The sequence below is a fragment of the Acomys russatus genome, chromosome 23 (assembly GCF_903995435.1).
Source record: "Acomys russatus chromosome 23, mAcoRus1.1, whole genome shotgun sequence".
In the NCBI taxonomy this organism is placed as follows: domain Eukaryota; kingdom Metazoa; phylum Chordata; class Mammalia; order Rodentia; family Muridae; genus Acomys; species Acomys russatus.
Window position 1 is genome coordinate 3,064,717 of NC_067159.1, and position 23,989 is coordinate 3,088,705.

General features: G+C 40.6%; 1 protein-coding gene across 1 annotated transcript in view; it reads left to right on the plus strand.

Moving 5' to 3' along the window:
* The window catches only part of Spag17 (sperm associated antigen 17), a 205,773-nt gene that overhangs the window by 113,415 nt on the left and 68,369 nt on the right, over positions 1-23,989 (plus strand). Inside the window, exons 18-26 of the mRNA XM_051165866.1 lie at positions 1,196-1,350; positions 9,535-9,710; positions 11,138-11,241; positions 14,434-14,673; positions 15,952-16,063; positions 17,239-17,406; positions 18,305-18,418; positions 20,368-20,543; positions 21,414-21,543. Coding sequence (XP_051021823.1) covers positions 1,196-1,350; positions 9,535-9,710; positions 11,138-11,241; positions 14,434-14,673; positions 15,952-16,063; positions 17,239-17,406; positions 18,305-18,418; positions 20,368-20,543; positions 21,414-21,543 — 1,375 coding nt within the window. The remainder of the gene's footprint in view (positions 1-1,195; positions 1,351-9,534; positions 9,711-11,137; positions 11,242-14,433; positions 14,674-15,951; positions 16,064-17,238; positions 17,407-18,304; positions 18,419-20,367; positions 20,544-21,413; positions 21,544-23,989) is intronic.

Below are 23,989 nucleotides of genomic sequence, written 5' to 3' on the forward strand. Positions count from 1 at the left end.
ACTTTGTTTGGGCCCCTACAAAGGTATTATTCATCTGAAATCAGATGGAAGAAACCTTAAGAGAACGACACCCTCATTTCCCTTAAGGGGGTTGGGTGGGTTTTCAGTTGCTTTCTTGGGCTGTAGATGTTTATTTACATTGGGAGTTGGTTATAAGCTACTATTGGTCTTATTCAGAGAAAACAAGGTTGGACTCAGGGGTGTTACATCTCATAACAGGCAAAGGTGGAAGGCCATTAGCAGTGGCATCTATCAGAAAGACTATTTCCGATAGTCTTTCACTATAATGTGCACTATATATGGAGGGCACGGTGCTAGAAGGAGAAAAACTAGAACTGGAAGAGCTGTCTTGAACTCTGGCACCAGAACCCACAAACCCTGTTCTTGGCAAGTCCCTATTGTGCTGGCAAATGAGACCTGACATTTAAAAACACAGAGGAAAATGTTAGCTATTACTTTAGTCTACTCAAGCTGCCATAAGAAAATACCGCAGGCTAGGTAGCTTAAATAGTAGAAAGGTATCGTCTCAGGGCTTAAGAAGTTGGAAAACAAAAACCCCAGGGCTAGTATGGTTAGAGTCTGATGGGACTTGCTTCTTGGCCTACACATGATGATGCCTTCCTGGGTTATCCATGGCAGCTTGAGTAGAAAAACAAACAGTAGGCCCCAGGGGTGGAGACACTCGCCAGGTATACGCCACATCTACTAGTAGATGACAATCAGTTCTTTATCTAATGGCTTTCTTGGCCTCCATTTGCATCAATTCATTTTTAGTGTCATTAAATATGGCAGATAAAATGGGCATCATATACTAGGCTGACCCTGACCTACTTTAAGTTCATAAACTGACTCCCAAACCTCTATTGTGATAGTATTTGGGGGTCTTTGGGAATATTCTGAGGGTGTGCTTTCCGAGGTAGGATTTGTCTTTATCATATGAGACATCAGAGGGCGTATACCTGGCGAGTGTCTCCACCCCTGGGGCCTACTGTTTGTTTTTCTATAGGAGTTATTGAAATGCTTACAGAATGCAATATATCTTATGATCTTATTTTAGGAGTTAGGAAAGAATCCACCAGAAATTCAAAGATGGCCAATGATGTGGAAATGAGAGGGGAAAAGCAAGGTCAAAGGGGAAAGTGCTGCCCCTCCTGGGGCTAGAACAACTGAGCAGTACAAATTTCTCTGTCTTCAGGTTCTTCAGGAAGCTCATCAGCAATACCAGTGTGTCGACTCTTACTACCACACGCAGGACAACTCCTTGCTTCTGGTCTTCCACAACCCAATGAACGGACAGCGTCTGCATTGTGAATACTGGGATATTGCTCTTCACTCCAATGTCGGATTCAGGTGACTTTAACGAGTCTGTTAATTTAACCGCGGCTGAGCTAGCCACTTCGGTTCCCCATGCTGGTCTTTGTGGGTCAACTCAGCGAAAGCATTTATATAGTGCCACGGGTTCAAGTGCGTTCCCTAAGTTAATATGTACTGTGTGCCCTGGCTGCGCTGCACTGTGTGTTGATACCATCCTGTCCAGAATGAACACCATTCTTGCCCTCCCGGGACCTAATGGGGATGCTACTAAAATACTTTGTGTTCATTTCAACTGTAGTAAGATTGAGTCTGAGGCACTGAAGTAGCAACTGCAAGACATTTCGCTTGCTGGTTTTTGTTAACTTCAATGGGTCTGAAAAAGATTCAAGGGGCAGGAGCTCAACAGAAGACTATCAAAATAAGCAACCACGTTCCCAGCAAATGCAAATCTAAGAGTCACCAGTTCTTCTTCATTTTCAGCAGTTTTTGTTTGTTATGTATTGTTTTTGCTTTTCATTCATTCGTTTCCTTAGACCGTGGTCCTCTCTCCTATGTATAGCCATGGATTCTCATTATCCCAGCGCTGTTTAATGCACACTCAATAGTTACTGTTTGTAGAACAATAGTATAATCCTCAGGAATACACAAAGACAAATGAAATGGACCTGAGGGGTAACTGGGGGAGCAGACTGTAATAAACATGTTCATTTGAAGGTTATAAGACAATTTAATTAAGGCATGCAGTAGGTATATTTGAACTGTTAATCTGTATTTCTCCTTTGTTTTTCTTTTTCCCAACATAATATTTTTATTGATTATTTGGGAATTTTACATCATGCACCTCGATCACATTCACTTTCCAGTCCTCTCATATTTGTCCCCCAACCCTTGTGACCTACCCATCTAACCCCCGCAAAAAAGGAAGAAAATAATAGAAACAGTTCCAATTTGTGTTGTCCATATACCCACTGGAACATGATTAAACTCTCATTGGCCAACCCCTAAAGAAAGCTGAGTCCTTCTCCACCTGTACCCCTGCCAGAAGCCTTTGGTTGTGGAGAGCTACATTTCAGCATCCTTATTACAATTTTAAAGAGGCATCTTTGGTGGCTTCCTTTTTAGTCTGTTACTTGGTGGGGGCAGGTGTTAGGGATTGTCACAGAGGCCTTTCATGTTCCTCCTTCTCAACTGTGAGTCTACAGTCACTGATACCACAGAAAACTAGCTCCATGCCCTCCACAGTCAACAAAAACTCATTAATGGACAAATTCTATAGAAATACATCATAACCCGAGTAACATAATTGTGGACAATAAAAAAGAAAATAGTTTTCATGTGATCAGAGTAAAGATTTTGCCAGCTTAAAATATACTGTTGCACATGAAGGGAGCTTTGTGTGAGCTTGGTATTAACCAGAAAGCAAAACTTATAAACACACACACACACACACACACACACACATACACACACACACACACACACACACACACACACACACACACACAAAAAAAAAAATGTAAACCAACAATTACCAAAACATAACAGTTCAAAACCTCATAGCAACAGAAATGAGGGAGGAAGTGCTGGGAAGAAAGAAGATACATAAAATTACAATAGCAAACCTTTTTTGTCAACACTAAGTGTAAAGGGATCAGATTATCTGGTCAAGAGGCATGAATCCCGTGGCTAGGTGGTTAAAGAAGATCCCTATATGTTGCTACCAAAAGCTCACTTTACACATATGGCCATCGAGACTTAATGTGAGCGGACAGAGATGTAGTCCATAAAAATGGTAACTGAGGCGATAGATGTTTACACTTTTATCACACAATATACACATTAAATGAAAAGTTTTAAGAGATGAACAATCTCACCACTCTTTCAACTTAATGCTGGAAGTGCTAGCCACAGCAAACAGGCAAAAGAGAGACAGAACGTACCCGAATTAAACAGGAAAGGTAGTTTATTTTGCTTACAGATGACATAATCTCATAAATATAAACCTTAAAGAACACCACACGCACACACGCACACACACACACATGCACACACTCACCTGCTATTAGAGCTACTAATGAATTTTGATACATTGTAGAATACAAAACTTATAGAAGTTCATTTGGTTTTGACACACTGGTAAAGAACATCCAGAAAGGAATATATGAAAGCAAACTCTTTCTAGTAGCATCAGTAAAAATAAAATAAAGATAAATAAAGGATGAAATATCTATACACTGACAACTAAAATCCCAGCTGAGTGAAAGGAGATTCTATGGCCCTGCGTTGGAAGAATTAATTGTTAAAATATTCATACTACCCAAAGTAATTTACAATTTTTTTTTAGTCTTATCGGAATTATAACGTTGGGGCTGACAGTGAGTACAGCGGTTACGAGCATGTGTTGCCCTACAGAGAACTTCAGTTACCAGGTCCCACGATGTGTCTTACACACATCCATGACTCTAGTTCCAGAGGATCCAACGCCCTCTTCTGACTTCTGTGAGCTCCTGTATGCATGGGGTGCGTGTGCATACTATACTCAGGAACACACACACACACACACACACACACACACACACACACACATGCAGTTAAACAAGTATAAAGTATACAGTGTCCTTTTGTATAAAATATATAAGACAGCCCTCAAATTTGTACAGGATAAGCACATGGGTTGCCTATGATTTCAGTTCTTTTGAGGCAAATGCTCTCTATTCGGGCTAATTCTGCATTGAATTTGGGTAATTTACATTTTCCACATTTAAGCAGAGCCTGTTCATGGTAAATCTCTATTTCTTAAAGAGATATAATAATCTGTCTGTAAAATAATGAATTTGTGTATTCTCTCTCTTTTTTTTACAAGCAGAGTATGTGTCTACAACTTCATCTTTGAATCTGTATTTTTTTTTTAAAAATTATTTATTACTTATTATGTACGCAGTGTTTTTGCCGGTATGTATGCCTACATGCCAGAAGAGGGCACCAGATCTCACAGATGGTTGTGAGCCACGTTTGAACTCAATAACTTTGGAAGAGCAGCCAGTGTTCCTAACCTCTGACCCCTGAATCTGTGTTCTTAAATGCACCTTTCTTAGTCAATTACAAGTTTTAACAGTACAACAAAAGGCCCATATTGTCCACCACTACACTAATTGAAAATTAAGCTAATGAGGGAACATTTTTCCCTGTAGTAAGAACTCTTTCTGGTCAGCAGTTTGGGTGTAGGGCAGCTATCCAAAGAACTCACCAGAAACAAGAGTTTCTAAGGGCTTCTAAGTTCTGCCCACCTGTAACTCTCACATTCCTCTATATCATTTTGTTTTGTTTTGTAGTTGCATTTCTTTCAAATAATAGCCTGGATTTTTATCCAAGAGTCTGACTTTTAAGATCACTGTGAGTTCGAGGCCAGCCTGGTCTACAAAGCGAGTCCAGGACTGCCAAGGCTACACAGAAAAACCTTGTCTGGAAAAACGAGAGAGAGAGAGACAGAGAGACAGAGAGAGAGAGAGAGAGAGAGAGAGAGAGAGAGAGAGAGAGAGAGAGATTTCAACATGAATTAATAACAATTTCAGGGATGTTAAAATAATCTTTTTGCTTTCGTTGATGTTGTGGTTTCATTCTTACCATTTAATTCTCTAAATACATTTCTGTTTTAGTATTAATCTTTTTGGTAGATGAGATTTTCTTAGTTCTTCCTTAGTGTGTGCCTTTTTAATGATATAGTTCTATTTATATTCTTTTAGAAATTATACATGCTCGTATAAACTATACTTAATTATTTTATATGCTATATGCCGTTATTAAGTACTAATGCCATTTCGTTACATACTAAAAATGTAAATGCAATGTTTTCCTGCCTAACACACTGCCTTAGTTAATGTTCTATTGCTGTGGTGAAACACCATGACCTTGGAAATGCATGAAAGAAAGCATTTCCTGGAGGGCTTGCTTACAGAAGTCCCCATCAGCTTGCACAGTCTCAACACTGTTAGTTAAAAGTCCAAAGTCTTTTCTGAGATTTAAGATGCTCTCTTAACTATAACCCCCCTGTGGAAGCAAAAGCAAAAGACCACACCATATACACCCAACGTAATTACCCTTCCAAAAAGGAAGAAGGGAGCATAGTGAGGAAATGCTGGACCAAGACCAGCAAGCCAAACTCCAAATTCTGTATCTCCACAGCTGATGTAAACAGGCTTATTAGATGGTTCTTCCCTGCCAGCTTTGCTGACTGAAACACGCTTCTCTCAGGCTGGTTCCACACCCCACCTGCAGCTCCCTCAGCAGATCCCCGTGGCTCTTGCACTTCCAACATATTGGGGGCTCCAAGGCAATCCAGGCGTCACCTACACAACTTCACAATGGCCTCTCCGAGCTGCCTCCTAGGGACTCCTCTGCCATATACCTGGCTTCAGTGGTTTCCCTTAACCATGGTGGGAGATTATAGAGTTCCTTTCGTTTATCTTTCTTGGCACTAATTCCAGAACCACATGGCCAAAGCTGCTAAGTTCCTCTGCTTGCCTGAGCTAGAATCTGTTCCCTACCCCAAGTTACATTTTTCACTACTCTCTGTTGTTGCTTATGAAATCCCTCCTTTCTCAGGCTGCAGTATCAGCTTGGTGTGGTCTTGCCCTAAGGATACCACTGTATTTATTTCAAACAGTATCAGGCTTTTCTTTCAATGCTTCATCTTGTGGGGCACAAGACTTGGCCCCGGCATTACATTTCCCCGTGCTCTTTGTCCTAAACTGTTCATCTTATGGTTCTCTTTGCCCCACTCACTCCATTTCATTGTAGATCAGTGTAAGGGTGATTACTAATTACCATGTGATACAATCAATACTAGGCTATCTTGAAATTTCCTGGGCCCAACTCTTCAACTTAGCCCCAGGCAGATTCTTAGAACAAGGGCAAGAAGCCAACACATTCCTTGCCAAAATATAATAAGAATGATCTCCATTCAGCTGCTAATATTTTTCGCCTCTAAAACTTCCTGAACTGGGCTTCCATGCTACTACTGGAATAGCCCACTAAGCCCACGTAAAGCATTCTACTGATTCTGTAGTTCAAGGTCCAAGTCTTCCAGGGTCCTCCAACAAACAGCATGGTCAAACCTGTCACAGCAATACCCCACCCAGTCCCGTTACTAAGGTCTGCCTTCGGGAATGTTCTATTGCTGTGATAAAGCTCCATGCCCAAGGCAACTTATAAGAGGAAACATTTAATTGGAGCCCTGCTTACAGCTTCAGAGGGTCTGTCTATGGTCATCATGGCAGGAAGTAGACAAGCATGGCACTGGAGCAGTAACTGAAAGCTGTACTTCTTGATCCATAGCCAGCAGGCATGGGCTTTTGAAACCCATGTGACACCCCCACCCCCAGTGACAACACCTCCACCAGCAAGGCCACACCCCTGAATACTTCTAATGCTCACACACTTCCACGCAGCGGCATCTAAGAGTTCAAACAGATGAGACTGTGGGGGCCATTCTTAGTCAGCCACCACAGACTCCTGTTCTGAAATTATCTAGAACTGTTGTTTCCACCTGCAAATTGGCAGTTTTTAAACACATGAATCACAGCCCTTTACATTTATAATTTAAACCATGTGCCATATCGCTCTGATCCTTGTATTTGTATCCAATGCTGGCAACTTTTTAAAATATGATTGGAATATATTTGGAAGTAACTTCTTCACCAGGCATCTGTGGAAATGAAGCTCCTAAAGCACCTTGTGCCTATCTTCACCTGAATACTAATTTGGCTTTGTTTTGAGTCTTGTTGGGGGATACTTGTGAGAATTCTGGTTTCTTTGCTTGCTTTGCTTGCTTGATTATATGTGTGTGTGTGTGTTCATCTGAGTGCACATGTGTGGGATGTGGTGGGGTGCAAGTATACATGCATTTGTATGTGTTCCTTAGGTTCCATTCCTCGGGTACCATCCTTTCTTTCTTTCTTTTTTAAAAATGTATTTACCTATTTAGTATACAGTGTTCTGCCTGCATATACTCCTGCAGGCCAGAAGAGGGCACCAGATCTCATTATAGACAGTTGTGAACTACCACGTGGTTGCTGGGAATTGAACTCAGGACCTTTGGAAGAGCAGACAGTGCTCTTCACCTCTGAGCCATCTCTTCAGCCCCGGTACCATCCTTTCTTTCTTTCTTTTTTTTTTTTTTTTTTTGTTTGTTCGTTTTGTTTTCTGTTTTGTTTTTTGATACTGGGCCTTTCACTGGCCTATGTCTCACTTCCATGCAAACTCTGCATGTGGAAAACCCAGTGCTCACTTTTCTTTGCCTCTTTGGGATTCCAAGTACATCTCTCTGTGCTTGCATTATAAGTGGCTCACTCGCCACACCTGGCTTTTTTGCGTGAGTTCTAGGGGTCAAGCTCTTGTGATTGCACAGCATGCCCTCTACTGACTCCTCAGCACTCAAGGATTCTACTTCTCAATTTGAAATATTCGTTGAAAGGCACTAAGAATAAGAAAGAAATTGTCTAACTTACTAATTAAAAGGCTCAGTCTGTTTGCTGGTTTGAGAATGAGTTTAAGACATCTGAGGCTAGGAGCAAGAAGACTCGTTAGAGGCTATCGCCGCAATCCTAAGATGAAATGAGAGTGAGTCAGAATGGGGCAATAACAAAAAAAGGAGGAGCAAGTATAATCTTATTTAAATAATTTTAATTTACTAACAGATTGAAAGAAGAATATAAGAAAATAACAATCATCTCATGGTGCTTACTTATTCAGCTGGCAGTGTAGAGTAGCCATCAGCTAAAATGCCAGCTTTGGTGTGACAACCTTGGTAGAATATGAGGCATTTGCTTGGAGGCACATAGGGTTGGAGACGCTGGTACCTTCTAGTTGATTGTATCGGATACTACAACTCACAATCAAAGGTCTCCAAGGTGGTTCAGCAGGGAAAGGCAGTTGCTATCAAGTCTGATGACCTAAGTTTGATTCCCCACAGCTCATGTGATAGAAGAAGAGAATATATTCCAACCAGTTGCCTCTGACCTCCACATGTATGGCATAGCACACACACACACACACACACACACACACACACCGAAGAAAAAGAACAATAATTAAAATCATGGTGCATCCTGAATGTACCATTCATCTAGCTTTATTTCATCAAATATTAAGACTTATTTCATTTTTTAAGAACTAATATTTATTGTCAAATCTAAATGTATCAATGCATTTCCTTTCAGAAGAAAAGTCTTTAGATATCCATGTAGATTTATTAACATTTCACCTAAAAACACACTAGTCAGTACAAAAGGTTTGAATAGATTTGCAGGCAACAGCAGTGAAATCCCTCATCTAAGCAGCAGCTGCAGGGGAGCATGAGTGTGCGAGCAGCCCAGGGAACTGGACCTACACTGTAGATGTTCCCAAGGACAGGAAACATTACAGTGGGATGAAGTGATCAGTGTAGCTTGTGAACAATGACAGAGATTTCTAATGTGCTGTAGACTTACACTAAAAACATAGTGATTGCACTGAATCACATTCCAATAATCAGTGTTGACAGTGATTGTTTCCTCAACTGTCACTGACTCTCTTGGTGTTAATCAAGAGATGGCTGAGTGGTTAAGGGGACCCACTGCCCTTCCAGATGGGCAGAGTTCTGTCCCCAGCACGCAGGCCAGGAGGGTACCCACCCACATGTAACTCCAGCTCCAGAGGATCTATGTTCTCATCTGCCTCCAAAAGGCACCCTGAACACACAGACCCACACAGACATATAAATTAAAAAGTAAGCCTTTCCAAAAGTCTTTAGTCCTTCACTTGAATGGAAAGATAGCACTGTTAAGCTCCATGTCTTATTTTATTTTATTTTATTTTATTTTATTTTTGTTGTTCTTGTTGGTTTGTTGAGACATGGTTTCCCTGTGTAGCCTTGGCTGTCCTAGACTCACTTTGTAGACCAGGCTGGCCTCGAACAAACACATAGCAGTCCGCCTGCCTCTGCCTCCTGAGTACTGGGATTAAAGGCGTGCGCCACCATGCCCAGCCCTAAGCTTCATGTCTTTAACTGTGAAGAGAAGTGGGCATTTTTTCAGATGCTCAGCAAAGATCTGCACCTGACCTCTGTATCACTTGGGCAGCTCGTAATCATTTCATTTTTGAAGGGTTCATCCACACTACCTGTGCCCAGTGTCCTTTAATAAGGACTCTCACCTCCCACCTTTTCATCTTTGTCTCCTCTAGGAATTATTTAGAACTTGTTGCAAGATCTATTCAAGACTGGGTAACAGAGGAAGAGGCAAAGTATCAGGAAGCCAAAATGGCCGAGGAGATCAACAGGACCAAGGCTGAGTTTGAAGTAAAACCTTCTACGGCCAAAATCTCTTCTAGCAAAATTGTTGCCCTCAAAAAATCTAAAAGTAAGTAACCAGTACATTAACTCATAGAATAATAGACAGCCTCCTATCTCAATTTCCATAATTATAGATTCCAAAAGCAAGACTAAATTAAAACTCTTCTTCAAATAGAAAATAGCATCCAAAGACCTAGATTCCTGGGGGTAGGACTCTGAGGAGAAGTGGGGAGAGTTTTCCAGAGGCCTATGGCATGAATGTGACCGGATCTTAGGTAAGTTACATCTTTGATTTTGTTCATCTCTGGGTCTTGGCTAATTTCTAGAGCTCTGGGCCCATACAGGAAGAGAAAAGAGGGCAACAAAATACAAGGTAATTTTTAAGGAAGACACTTCATTAGTAAAGAGGTGAAATATGGAGTTCATCTAGAAATTATAGGTATTTCCCAGTCTATAGAAAAGAAACTCTCCTAGTAATATTACTTATAATAGCCAAAGATAAAAGTAGTGTTTTACTGTGAGACCAAGCTATGAAACTTCTTTTTTAAAAAAAAAGGCTGGAGAGATGGCTCAGAGATTAAGAGCACTGTCTGTTCTTCCAAAGGTCCTGTGTTCAATTCCCAGCAGCCACATGGTGACTCCCAGCCATCTATAATGAGATCTGGTCCCTCTTCTGGAGTGCAGGCATACATGCAGGCAGAATGATGTATAAATAACAAATAAATCTTTTTAAAAAAGAAAAATAAACTTCTACAAAGAATCTTCAACCCTTTTTTACTGGATGAGTTTGTATATGGCCTGACTAAGGAGTAAAACCTAAACTACACTGATAAGGAGTCCTTTGGTATCCAGAGAAATGGTGATCTTATCATTAGCAGAGTTTCCTCCTACAGGAGCCCAACAAGACTTCACTAAGTGCTTAGAGTAATGGCTAGAACACCATAAGAAATAAAAGAAAGGCTAACCACATATTTATCTGCTGGCAAGGAAAATGTTGACCGCCCTTTTGATCTAATGCTGCCGAACAACCCAGAACCTCAATATCTGGGTGCTGCAGAAAGCCATAAACTGGTCACCTCTGCTTGGAATGTACCTGGCAGGTATCGAACCAAGTCCATTCCTGTCCGAAAAGATGTCAGAATGTTTGGCAGCCAAGAGTGACAACAGTGCCAAGAGAAGAGGGCCTCAGTATGGAAGAGGGTGTCAGGGGAGTCCCTGGGGCTTCGAGGTGGTAAACTAGGAGTAATTAGTTGATGTTTTCAGGGAGAGGGATTCAACATGTCAACATCCTTTGAGTGTGTGCTGGGACGCCATCACCACAGGCTCAGCACCACACAGGTGTAGCTCTGGAGGTGGCAGGAGAGAATTTAGAGATAAGTAATCACGGAGCTGAGCCTGAGAGCCTTGGAGGTCACCTCTAGCCCAGAGACGTGGACCTTCTGTGAGACATCGATCTACCAAGGTGGTAAGAAGTCTAATTTCCTCCATTTATAGGTAACAAAGCAAGCAGCAAAGCAGACATACCAGAGCCAGAAAAAGAGAAAGAAAAAGAGAAAGAGAAAGAGAAGATCTCCTTCATATTAGAAGGCTCTCTCAAGGTAATCCAAGCAAAGACAAATGTCACAGATCAATCGAAGCCAAAATTCTCTTGCGACAGAAAGTTTGTGCTGACCACAGGATATGATCATTCTAGCTAAAACCTCAGAGATGACTGAAGCCTCGGTGAAAGGACACATGTGTTCACAGCTTTGTCATGTGTCAAGCCTTCCAGAGAATTTATCTTATTATTTTGGCATAACCACAGCCCAGGGCAGCGAGTGATTGGCTCATGGTAGTTTGTTCTTTACCTTTGTTTATTTTACTTCCACGTATTTTTAATTGAACTTTTGTTTGTTTGTTTGTTTCTCTGTGTAGCCTTGGTAGTCCTGGACTTTTTATAGAACCAGGCTGGCCTCGAATTTACAGAGATCCACCTGCCTCTGTCTCCCAAGTGGTAGGATTACAGGCATGAGGCACCACTACCGACTTTTTATTTGAATGTTTAATTACAAAAGTAATATGTTTTTGTGATCATTCAAGATTGTTCTTCTTACTATCCCTTCAGTTCCTGAAATAAAAAAATGTCCAAGTTCGGTAGGTTTCGATTCATACAAGCACACGTGCACGAACATACAGAGGTATTCTCTCTGCTTGTTCTTGGGTAAATGTAGGTTTGCTCTGGTTTGTGCCTTCCGACCTTACGGTGTGTCACCCTGACAGAACACGGACACGTTCTCTGATGCAGAGCTTCTCCAAATGGTGTGGAATTTTCATCATGTAAATCTGATCAATTATTAAATCCATCTGCAGCTCCTCCTCTCCCACCCTGGAAGGTTGTGGGGAGGTGAGGAGGAGAGCCCTGAAAGTTCCCAGCCTCTAACCTAGGTTTGATTTTTCTGGTAATCAGCTTCTACCCAGCTCTGAAACTATGGAAGAGGCTGCCAAGAGCTGCCTCATTAGAACAAAAGACTGCCCTGTCGCTCGTGAAATCCCAGGGAATCTGAGAGCTCTGTGCCGGGCTCCGGGAATGAAGACCAGATATCTGGTTCTTATTACATCATAATATTACAATTTCTATTAAAGTCAGTTGTTGCTTATCTAAAAATGGACTTATTTTACCCCTATTCATTCAACGTAGTTTTTTACTTGTACAATTTTGGTTGAAATTTTCATTTCCTCATAGGACTCTCAGACATCCGTCCCCCTCTTCTTTGCTCTCATCCTAGACGTTAATAAACTGTCAAGTTTCACATTCTTTTGTAGACAACTTATCTTTTTAGCTGCTTTGAAAACATTCTGTGATTGTCTGGTAAGCATTTAGCAATTGCTCTCTAGAAAAATGAAAGTGCGTATGTATGTACACAAATAACTTTCCAGTAAAGGTTATGGATGATAAATTTAGTATGCAATTTATAAATAATAACAAATGTTACAGTAATTGCCATTGCAAAGTCAATTTAGCAAATTAATACTTCCATATATTTTCATTGATTTTTTTTTGCTACTTTATCATTTCCTTACATAACCTATGTTTACATTGGCAAACGAGTGTAATTCCACTACTCATACCGATTTATATTTTCACTTCTGTTAATGAGGCCAAAGGGAAACAGCAGAGGGTGTGTCCCACGTATTTGTCAATAACAAGAGCAACCAGCTGAGTCAAGACAGAAAAAATGCTGTCTTCTCATTTTCACCGAGTTGTAGTATCACAGGCATTTAGTTTATTCCTTGTTGCTAACATTTTACCCACTGATCTATTTTTAGCACAGTTAATCAATAGTATATCAATCTCCAAGATGTAACATTTGCTAATGTCTGTACTGTAAACATTTCAACAATGGCTGACTTCAAGCTTCCAGTGTGGCATTGTGAAAAACCGAGTTGGGAGCAGCATGGCTCTGGGTACCATTGTGTATATGTTCTATTATAGGACACAGATAATAATACAGTCTAACACCATAGGTATAAGTGGGGATGTTTTGAGCACTCATTAACTTTGTTTTGAACATTGTACTGAGTTGCATTTATATGTCTTTCTGGATTGTGGCTTTGCTTAGGAACTATCTCATAAAATTCCCAAAAATTTACCAGTACATTCTTTAAATCAATATGAGCCAGGTTCAGCACACAGCTGTTAGTTCATGCTTAGAATTTTTGGCCTTTCTGAATGCTGGGACCATTGTCTACCATCAACTCTAGAAATGGCTCAGGCAGTATCTGTCCAAATACTGCCTCTTCAAAAGTTGTATTGTAGTTCCAAGAGGATTGTCCAACTCACCTTGCCATCATTTTTTATAACCTCTACTTTCTTGATTATACTTCTGATAGTTCATTCTGTTTATCTAAACAATTAGAAACTTTTATGACTCTTATTTCATAAGTCCTTTATTTTCACAGATATACTTAAAGTTTTTGTTCAGTTTTTTTCTTTGTTTATTTTGTTGTTGGTGGTGGTGGTTTTGGTTTTTTGTGGGGTTTTTGTGGGCGTTGTCTGTTTGTTTTTGGTTTGGTTTGGTTTGGTTTTTCGAGACAGGTTTCTCTGTGTAATAGCCCTGGCTGTCTGGAACTCTTTGTAGACCAGGATTCCCCCCTGGCCTGCCTCTGGGATTAAAGACATGCACCACTCCACCCAGCTTTTTGTTCAGATTTTTATTCAAAGTAGCTTAATTCTTCATCTTTGTCATTTTTGTTTGTGACCTAATATCAACTCAGAACTTGTTTTCTTTGTGACTATGTAGCCACACTGTTTTAATTCCCCTCCCTCAGCCTCCTAAGTGGGAAACTGCACATATGTACAAACATGCTTGGAAACTCAAGACTTTTTTTTTAATTGTTTTTGTCCATACCTTTTGAAACATCCTGAGCCAGGAGCACTTCTCTGCATAGTCTGCCTTTTGACTGAGCAAGCACATTTAGGATATGGATTAAAATTTGAAAGAAAGGAGACAGGCCACTAGAGAGGCTGCTGCTGTGGTCCAGGCTAAAAACAACAAAAATCTGAACAATGTAAATTACCAGATGACGAAATGAGGAGAGCTTTCTGAGGAGACCGGCAGGGGTGAGCGTTTAGAATTTTCTAGTGAGAAAGGGATAATCCGAACCAAGCACAAGGTTCTTGGCTTAGTGTTTCAAAATGCCCGAGGTAACACTTAGAAACACCACACTAGACTTCCTCCAAAATTAACCCAAGCGCAACTCACATTTGCTCTTTTTCAAAATCCCTGCTAAGCTGTTTGACGTGTCTGCAGGCTTGGAAGGAAGAACAAGAGAGGTTAGCTGAGGAGGAACGCCTGAAGGAGGAAAGGAAAGCAGAGAAGAAGGGGAAAGAAGCCCCCAAAAAGAAAGGCAAGGATAAGGCAGACAAAGAGGAGAGCAAGGCTTTGAAGAAAAAGTCTTCTTCCAAGGAGAAGCCTAAGGAAGAGCCAGTGAAGATCCCGGAAACCATAGAGGAAGCCATCCCACTGACGGAACCCGAGATAGTTTACCCGGTAAAGCAGCTCTGAAAAGTCTTTCTTTATATAACAATTTTCACAGTTTGGGGGAAACAAGGGTTTGGATGTTTGTTTCTTGGTTCATTCATTCATTTTTTTTATGCTAAGGATTAGACTTTAATTTCTATTTCTGCCTAGAGTCTAGAATCTTCTCCATAGCTAAACACCAAAATGGCAACACCCTCAGGCTCGTTTTTCCTATCATGAAACTCGATTACCAAGGGGCTGTCAAGACGAATGTGTGACCCAGAGACTTCCGTTTTAAGTACTAAAACATGTAAACAAGCAACTGCGCAGGTCAACTCAGTGGGCTGGGTTGTACTTCGATGCCTCTGTGCAGAGAGCCATGTTCCTCCCCTTGCGATTTCTCCCTCGGGAGTCTGTTTATGAGGGGGAAAAGTGGAGAGAAATATTCTGTTCTATTCTTTGCGGCTCTGACTCCAGCCCCACTACTCTAGGGTGTTAAGATGTACATGAATCCTCTGCGGCTATAGTCGCAGCATCTCGTGTTTAAAAATGTCCTTTACCTAAAGCTTCCAGTGCCAGGGTTCCACTTCACTCTAAGAAGAAAAATCAGTGAACTTGATCTCTTCTCATGTTATCTTGATGCTCTGGTGAACTTTTAGTAACATAGACTTTTAAATAAAAGCTTTACCTTTTCTGTGTGTGTGTACACGCGCGCGCGCGAGCACGCGCGTGCACCCACAGAGGCCAGAACAGGGCAGCAGATCGCCCCTGGAATTGAAATTAGAAAAAGTATAAGGACACTGAGACCTACACTTCAGTCCCCGCTCTGCCAGAGTAGCAAGGGCTCTTACATGCTCGGCCCTTTCTCAGGCCCCAATCATAGACCCTTTTTAAGTCCTGAAGATTATATCTTAGAAATTTCTAAAGAGTCTGCGTATCATGGCACACAACTGTGATCCCAGCCTCCTGGGCAGTGGAGCGGGAGATCGTGAGTTTAAGATCAACCTCAACTACTGAGTAAAGCCCTGTCTCTAATAATAAAGAAAATTAATAATAACACAGACTTGGGCTTCTCAATCTAAAAAGTAACAGATATAATTATTTAACAACGACCTCAAAAAAGCTTATGGAAACCATAGTTGACTAGGTCTACTAAGCTACAGTACAGCCGATTGCTATCAATTATCAGTCTTTTACATTGTCCGTCAGTAGTATATTATCAACTGTACTAAGCAAATAGTTAATTAATAATATTAATCACAACACATTCTTTCATGTCATAAGGCAAACATATGCTTCTTCTTCTAGTTCCGAGGATACAATATGGGAGATGTACCAATCCAAATCTCAGGGACAAATTACTATTTGTATCCTTCTGATGGTGGGCAGATTGAAGTAGAAAAGACCACGTTTGGACGAGGTACATTTGGAAAAGCTATTGGTGTCATGGGAGATGTGCGTGCAGTTCAGATCATCACAGGGCACTGTGCTTCTGAGGATGGGGGGTGGCAGCCACTGCGTTCATGTTTACACGGCACTGTATTTTCAGAGTCCTCATGCATCTACTATGATTGCATTTCCAGGGGATCATCCAGCTCAAACTTTACCCAGACACTGTTGACAGGAGCATCCAAGCTTTTTAAAATATTTAAATACTACTACATTATCAGTCAATGGTATATTATCAACTGTAATAAGCAAATAGTTAATAATATTAATTTCAACACACTCTGTCATGTCAGAAAGGAAACATATGGTTTGAATTTATAGCATGGTTCTGGCTTGTGCCCCTCAGCACATTGCTCAGGGACATGCTGCTGGTATGTTACTTCTTACCAAGACTTGCATATGTGAGCATTTATACACATTTCAGATGGGTCATAGAAAATACAGTATTTTCATCTTAATCCTATCAATTTTGACATACACCACAACCACAGTTGAAAATGAAATGCTGCATTTAAAAGAGAGATAAAAGGGAGATTGGGGAGGCAAATCAGAGCACTTTTAAGAGGGAATAGGTTATAAGAAAACCGCTTATAACCTGAATAATAATAATAATTATAGAACACACCATAGCACACGTACATATATGAGATGAAACATTATGTATAATATATATAATTATGTATGAATATAATTGTGACTGCTGTTGTAGTGCCAAAATCAGTTCTGAAGATGTCAAGTTCGGTAACACACATTTGTAGCATGAACACTCATGAGGGTGAGGCAGGAGAATCATGAATTTGAATCTCGTCTGAGATACACACACACTTCACACACAAATTATACGCATTGCATATTATTGTCTGTACATAAAGTTGAAACTTTTGATATTAATTAGCTCATTGGATGTATCAGAGTTGAATATAAGTGTTCACTGCTTCAGGAGATGTATTTTTCTCTGTGTGATTTGGTTTGACATGTGACAAGGAAGCATGCAGAGACCTCCTCGTCCGATCTCATTTAGGTGCCCTTGTGTAGAGCTGCTGAGTCCATCCCTGCCTAATTCCGTCCTGCACTCTCCTAGCGTTTTGTCAAGGTGCATCTGTGGCAATCGGTCAGCCCACTTTATACCCTGTGGCTCTTCCTCAGGCTCAACCTTCGTCAAAGTGAAAGTGAAGAAAGATAGACACAATTTTATAATTCACCTGAAGGACCCAAAGGAAATCATGAAAAAGGAAAAGGAAGAGGATCAGTTAGAAGAAGAGGAAGAGGAAGAGGAAGAAGGGGAAGAAAAGGTTAAACAAAAAGTGGAGATGAGTGAGTCTTTCCCTTCGTGGTGATGCGTCCTGATAAATAAATGGTGCACCGGACCAGCCCCCAGCAGAGCCATACACTTGCACTCCAAGCACGCAGGTTTTATAGGTGCTGCCTGGAGCATTTGCTGCCATGTCTATGCTCATCTTCCCTGACACACTGAGCACAGACTGAGCGTGCACGGCACATCTGCAGTTGGCTATGGATTGGATCTTGCTGCCGCCCAACTGGAAAGTGTGTACCAGTTGTCATAGTCATAGCAAGGAGCCAGGCCAGGCAAACTGATACAGCAGCACCCTGTGCCTTCTTTGGTTAGGGGTCTGTAGAAGGGCTTCATGCTGTTTCTTTTTTATTTTTATTTTTATTTTTATTTTTTTAGTTTTTCAAGACAGGGTTTCTCTGTGTAGCCCTGGCTGTCCTGGACTCCCTTTGTAGACCAGGCTGGCCTCAAACTCACATCAATCCACCTGCCTCTGCCTCCCGAGTGCTGGGATTAAAGGCATGCGCCACCCCCACCTGGCTTCATGCTGTTTCTTCATGGGCTTGTCTGCTTACAGCCTTTGTCAGGGTGTCTTAAGCAAACATTTTCTCCCAGATTGTGTATCATATTTTCTTTCTCACGAAACACTACTTTTTTCCATTAGTGTCCCAGTGAGCCTTCGAAAATTCTCGGTTACAGTATTTAAACACTGTCCCACTTTTATTATAAGATGATGGAGCAGATGATAAGATGGAAACAAAAGGACAGAATAGAAAGTTTGAGCCAAATGAATTACTTTTAAATTGATGGTATTAGAAGCGCTAAGACCCGCCCCCTTCCCCTCCCCAACATTCCCACTGATTTCTGCTTACACTTCTGGAGAAAAATGGAAATATCCTTTTTATGATTTTTGTCTTTCAGAAGCATCACAGATACAGAATGAAGTTGTCAGCAAGTTTGGATCTTTCTCTGCCACCCTAGAAAATGGAATCTGCCTCGCGATAAGTTACTATGGATCAAATGGAATGGCGCCAGGTGACAGACTAAATGTCCCATGATGGACAGGCAGTCCCTGCCCATCCTCAGCTTGTACATTTGTCAGCAAATAAGCCTGTTCTGATGTAATGCTTCACATAGTTTTCCCCCACAACATAGAGATATGAGGTGCATGGTGAGTGTGTGTGTGTCTGTGTGTGTGTCTGTGTGTGTGTTTCTGTGTGTGTGTGTTTGTGTGTGTCTGTGTGTGTGTTTCTGTGTGTGTGTCTGTGTGTGTGTGTTTGTGTGTGTCTGTGTGTGTGTCTGTGTGTGCATGTGAACACATAGGTGTGTACATGTACATAGTGTTTCCTTTACATCAAATAGCAATGCAGTCACTTTCAAATTTCTTTTATCACGTGTGTAATCCTTTAAATAACCACTTGTATAGGCATGTGTAGATTCTGAGTATTAATTAGTCCGTGAAAGTAATTCTATTACTTTGGTGCAGGGAATACATGGTCTTCCAGGGAGTCCTGTTGGTTTTCTACAGGATAATACTTTATGAGTCCTGTTATGGTAGACTACTTGGTGTACTTCAGGACACTGGTCTAAAAGGAGCCATTCATTGGACATATTGGAGGACTTGTGATCTCTACTTTCAAGAAACAATTTCTCCAACTGGAAGCTATTTCCTTTCAAACCGCAAAATAGTATGTCAGTTTACCAAGAACCAATTAAGAAAACTGTGGATTCCCACAAATTTCAAAGGAATCTAACCACAGTAGATATTTTTTAAACATTGCAAGATCGATAGGCAATCCCTACGCTAGATAGCTTTAAAACTGTGTGCTCATATAGATTATGGTGGTCATTTTACCCCCTGACTGCAGATCCTTTTCTGCAGGTTACTATGAATCATCACAACTGTGTTTATTAAGAGTCTGAAATATCTCTAGAACCATACCAAGAGCTGTCTAAAAGCAAAAATATGGATCTGGAGCTGAAAAGAAGAAACATGCTTACTATGGCCATTGTAGAGTCAACACAGAAATGACATCCAGAGCCCTAGTTATGAATAAGATCAATAAGATCTAATTTATGCACAGTACAGACCATATATGACAGTCACATGTAGTATTTTACACACTTAGCTATCTGGGCCTATGCCCCTGTGAACCTGATTCAGTAAGTCAGAAGGAGACTTGGGCATTTGTTTAATTTCCACAAGTAATTATTATGATGGCCAGACTTGAGAACATACTGCAACCTGAGACTTGGAAGCATCTGAAAGACTGAAATGTATGAATGAGTTGGTAAAAGAGGGAAAAGGTACATTGACCAGAAAGGTAAGAAGAGGTCAGAGAAGAGGAATGCTGAATACTGCAAGAGAACAGATGACAAGCTAAATGGATTCTTCTGGAGCTCAGAGAGAGAGAGAGAGAGAGAGAGAGAGAGAGAGAGAGAGAGAGAGAGAGAGAGAGAAAATCTCCCCTCATCAGCCCTTTAGAATTTCCAAAAATTTAAAACCCAAAAGACAATAGATTGCCTACAAGAAAGTTGATTATCTCACCTTAGACAAAAAAACAACCTGTGTCTTTGTTGGATTTCTTTGTCTGTATTGGCTCATGTTTAATGTGTCCTCACATTCTGCAGTTTCAGTGTTGGTCTTACTACTGTGATTCTAGGACGTTGAGGATGGTTTATGAGCTCCATGTCTCAAATAAATAAAGAGAAGGTAGTAGTGTGCACAACGACTGGAACGCAAGGACATGTGAGATAATGACTTGAGATAATAGTCATATCAGCCACAATAAAGCATTAAGAGTTTCAAATTTTCTAAGTACAATCTGATTTTCAAAACCACTTTGTTATGTCTGGACTATATCTGACTGGTAAAACATGTTTAACATAGTAAAAGTCAATGCCGATTTGAACAAATTTTGAGGTATGTCACTTAACAAGTCTATGAAATATGACTATTCGTTTTCTCCTTTTCCTATTTCTAGAGGTTAGAGATTCCTATTTGGACACAATGATGAACATTCCCTCAGCTCTGACTCCAACGGTGGTTCCCGCTATAGTGACTGTTCCCCAAGGCAAGGGGAAAGTAAAAACGAAGGGCAAAGAAAAACACAAAGACTCCCTTAAAGAGGAGGAGCATCCAAAAGAAGAGGAGAAGAAGGTAGATGAACATGGCTGCAGATATCTGATCTTTCTGCCTCAATGTTACATTTCAAAATTAAAATGCAATTGCGATGTTTCTCCTGCTCCCTTTCCTTCCTCCAGGTTCTCCCATGTCTTAAATTTCTGGTCTCCTCCTCTTAATTGCCCACACCTGCCCCCCCCCAACACACACACCAGTTGGGTTGCTGGTTTCCTTAACACTTCCCTAATCTCTTCTAACTACAGAATATCTTAGACTAAGCAACTCACAAACAACAGAAATTAATTGCTCTTGGGATGTCCCAGACCAGGTCCTGGGCAACTCTGTGTCTCGTGAGAGCAAAGTCATGGAGATGGCACCTTCTGTGTCCCGTTACTTCACAGAAGGAGTCAACTCTTTCCATTCAATGCCTTTTCATAAAGACCCAAGTCCCAGTCACGGAAGCCAAGCCCTTGGAATCAGTTCCCCAAAGGCCTATTTAATACATCATCTTGGGTATCCAGTTTCACCATCTGAGTCTGAGAGGGTACCAGCACTCATACCATAGTATTGCCATTATGGGGCACCATTCAAATACCGGCTCAGTCCCTTTGCTTAACACATGCTTTCACAGCAACCTCTGTTAACTTTAGTGCCTTCTTCTCTCAGGGAAAATATTATGTTTTATACCATTTCTTGTCGTATTTGTCTATGGGCCAGTCAGCAAGCAGAATATAAGCTTTATGACAGTTAAGATTCTTGTTTTTTTTGTTTGTTTGTTTTGTTTTTTTTTTACATTAGAATCTGCTGCAGTCTGCATACTTACTTACAAAGTATTTCATTTGACAAATCCTTGCTAGATCAAAATAAAGGTGTCTCCTTTAGAAAATGACACACATGTCTTTACAGACTTATGTACTGGAAGAAGTAGAGCCAGAGATTGTTATACAGGAAACTCCTTATATTCCCACCTTCCAAAACCTAAATGTATCTTGCCCCAATGGGCTCCTCCTGACCTTCATTGGGAAAGAATCTGCAGGTGAGTGTTGTCTGGGGTGGGCATGGGTCCAAAACTCACACAGAAAATCCCGCCATTGAAAATGTGTCTTTTCCTATCAGTCCTACTTGTTGATCATGAACAACAGGCAATTCTCAAATCATGAGCTTAACAACAGTGAGCATTTTCAGGCACTTGCTATGATTAAGTCCTGTCCAAGTCCTTAGCATCCATATGAAAACACAAATCTTATAATATAGATGTTGAGACTTCTAGAGGCATATCAATGAATCCAAAGTGACCTGACTCGTATGAGACAGAGTTGGGAATTCAGTCGTGGTCTAGTGGTGGTAAATGCAGCTTTCTCCTTTTTTCCCATTTTTTTTTTTGTGATTTTTAAATTTTTGTTATATTCTTTTTTAATTATCTTATTTTTGTACATATTCATTTATATTATTACACATATATACAATAGATTACCTAAGTCAAGAAGAACCGTAACACAATCAGGATTTATATAAATGTTACATTCTTAGGGTTTTGGCTATTTGTATTTGACAGCCTTGAAGAAGATATCTTTCTTATCTTGGTGTATCTAAACTTCTGAATGTAAATGAGTCTCCATCACATATTGTCATTATCAACTTAGAACACCTAAAACATCTTAACCCCTAAACAATTAAGCTTCATTGTAAAACTAACATACATGGTCTTCAACTCCCTCAAAGACTTGAGGAGTAAAGTTAATTATCTGAGTATATCAGAATGGAGGTTAGAAATATCGAACCCATTAAGCACCCATTCATGCTTAAACTTTTGGAGAGATCAGGCATAACAAGGCACATACTTCAACATAATAAAGGCTACTACAGCAAGCCAATAGCCAAAATCAAATTAAATAGTGAGATACGCAAGGAAATTTTTCTAAAATCGGGAACAAGGCATACATGGCTGCCCACTCTCTCCACATCTCTTCAATATACTACTGGAAGTGTCTGGCAATAGGACAACAAAAGGCGATCAAGTGTATCCAAATGGAAAAGGAAGAAGCCAAATTATCTGTATTTGCAGATGATATGATAGTGTACATAAGTGACCCCCAAAATTCCACCAGAGAACTCCTACAGCTGATAAACACCTTCAGCAAATTGACTGGATACAAAATTGACTCAAAAAAGTTAGCCTTCCTATATACAAGTGACAATCATGCAGAGGAAGAAATTAGGAAAATTACACCCTTCACATTAGCCACAAGCAATATAAAATATTTAGGAGTTACTCTAACCAACTGAAGAACTTGTTTGAAAAAAACTTCAAAACTCTGAAGAAAGAGATTGAAGATGACATGAGAAGATGGAATGATCTTCCTTACACATAGATTGGGAGAATTAACATAATAAAAACGACCATATTACCAAAAGCAATTTACAGATTCAATGCAATCCCTATCAAAATACCTACACAGTTTTTTTCTGTGTAATTTTTTATTAATTTATTCATATTACATCTCAATTGTTATCCCATCCCTTGTATCCTCCCATTCTTCCCTCCCTCCCATTTTCCCCTCACTCCCCTCCCCTATGACTGTGCCTGAGGGGGACTTCCTCCCCCTGTATATGCTCATAGGGTATCAAATCTCTTCTTGGTAGCCTGATATCCTTCCTCTGAGTGCCACCAGGTCTCCTCCTCCAGGGGACATGGTCAAATGTGAGGCACCAGAGTATGTGTGAAAGTCATATCCTACTCTCCATTCAACTGTGGAAAATGTTCTGTCCATTGGCTAGATCTGGGTAGGGGTTTGAAGTTTATGGCCTGTATTGTCCTTGGCTGGTCTCATAGTTTGAGCAGGACCCCTGGGCCCAAATCTGCCTGTCATTATTTTCTTCTTGTAGGTTTCTAGGACCCTCTGGATCCTTTTACTTTCCTATTCTCCCATGCTTCTCTCATCTAGAGTCCCAATAGTATGTCCTCCCCTCTGACTTTCATAGGACATTCCCCTTGGGCTAGTATGCAGATATAAGTGAGTATATACCATTGGATTCTTTCTGCTTCTGGGTTAACTCACTCATTATGATCATTTCTAGTTCAATCCATTTGTCCACAAATTTCAGGAATTCCTTGTTTTTAATAGCTAAGTAGTATTCCATAGTGTAAATGTACCACAGTTTCTTTATCCATTCTTCTACTGAGGGACACTTAGGCTATTTTGAATAAGTCTGCTCTGAATGTGGTTGAGCAAAGTTTCTTGTTGTGTGCTGGAGCATCTTCTGGGTATATTCCAAGGAGTGGAATAGCTGGGTCTTGAGGAAGTCCTATTCCCAGTTTTCTGAGATAGCACCAGATAGATTTCCAAAGTGGCTGTACTAGTTTGCATTCCCACCAGCAATGAAAGAGTGTTCTTCTCTCTCCACATCCTTGCCAGCATGTGGTGTCACTTGAATTTTTGATCTTAGCATTCTGATGGGTGTAAGATGGAATCTCAGAGTCG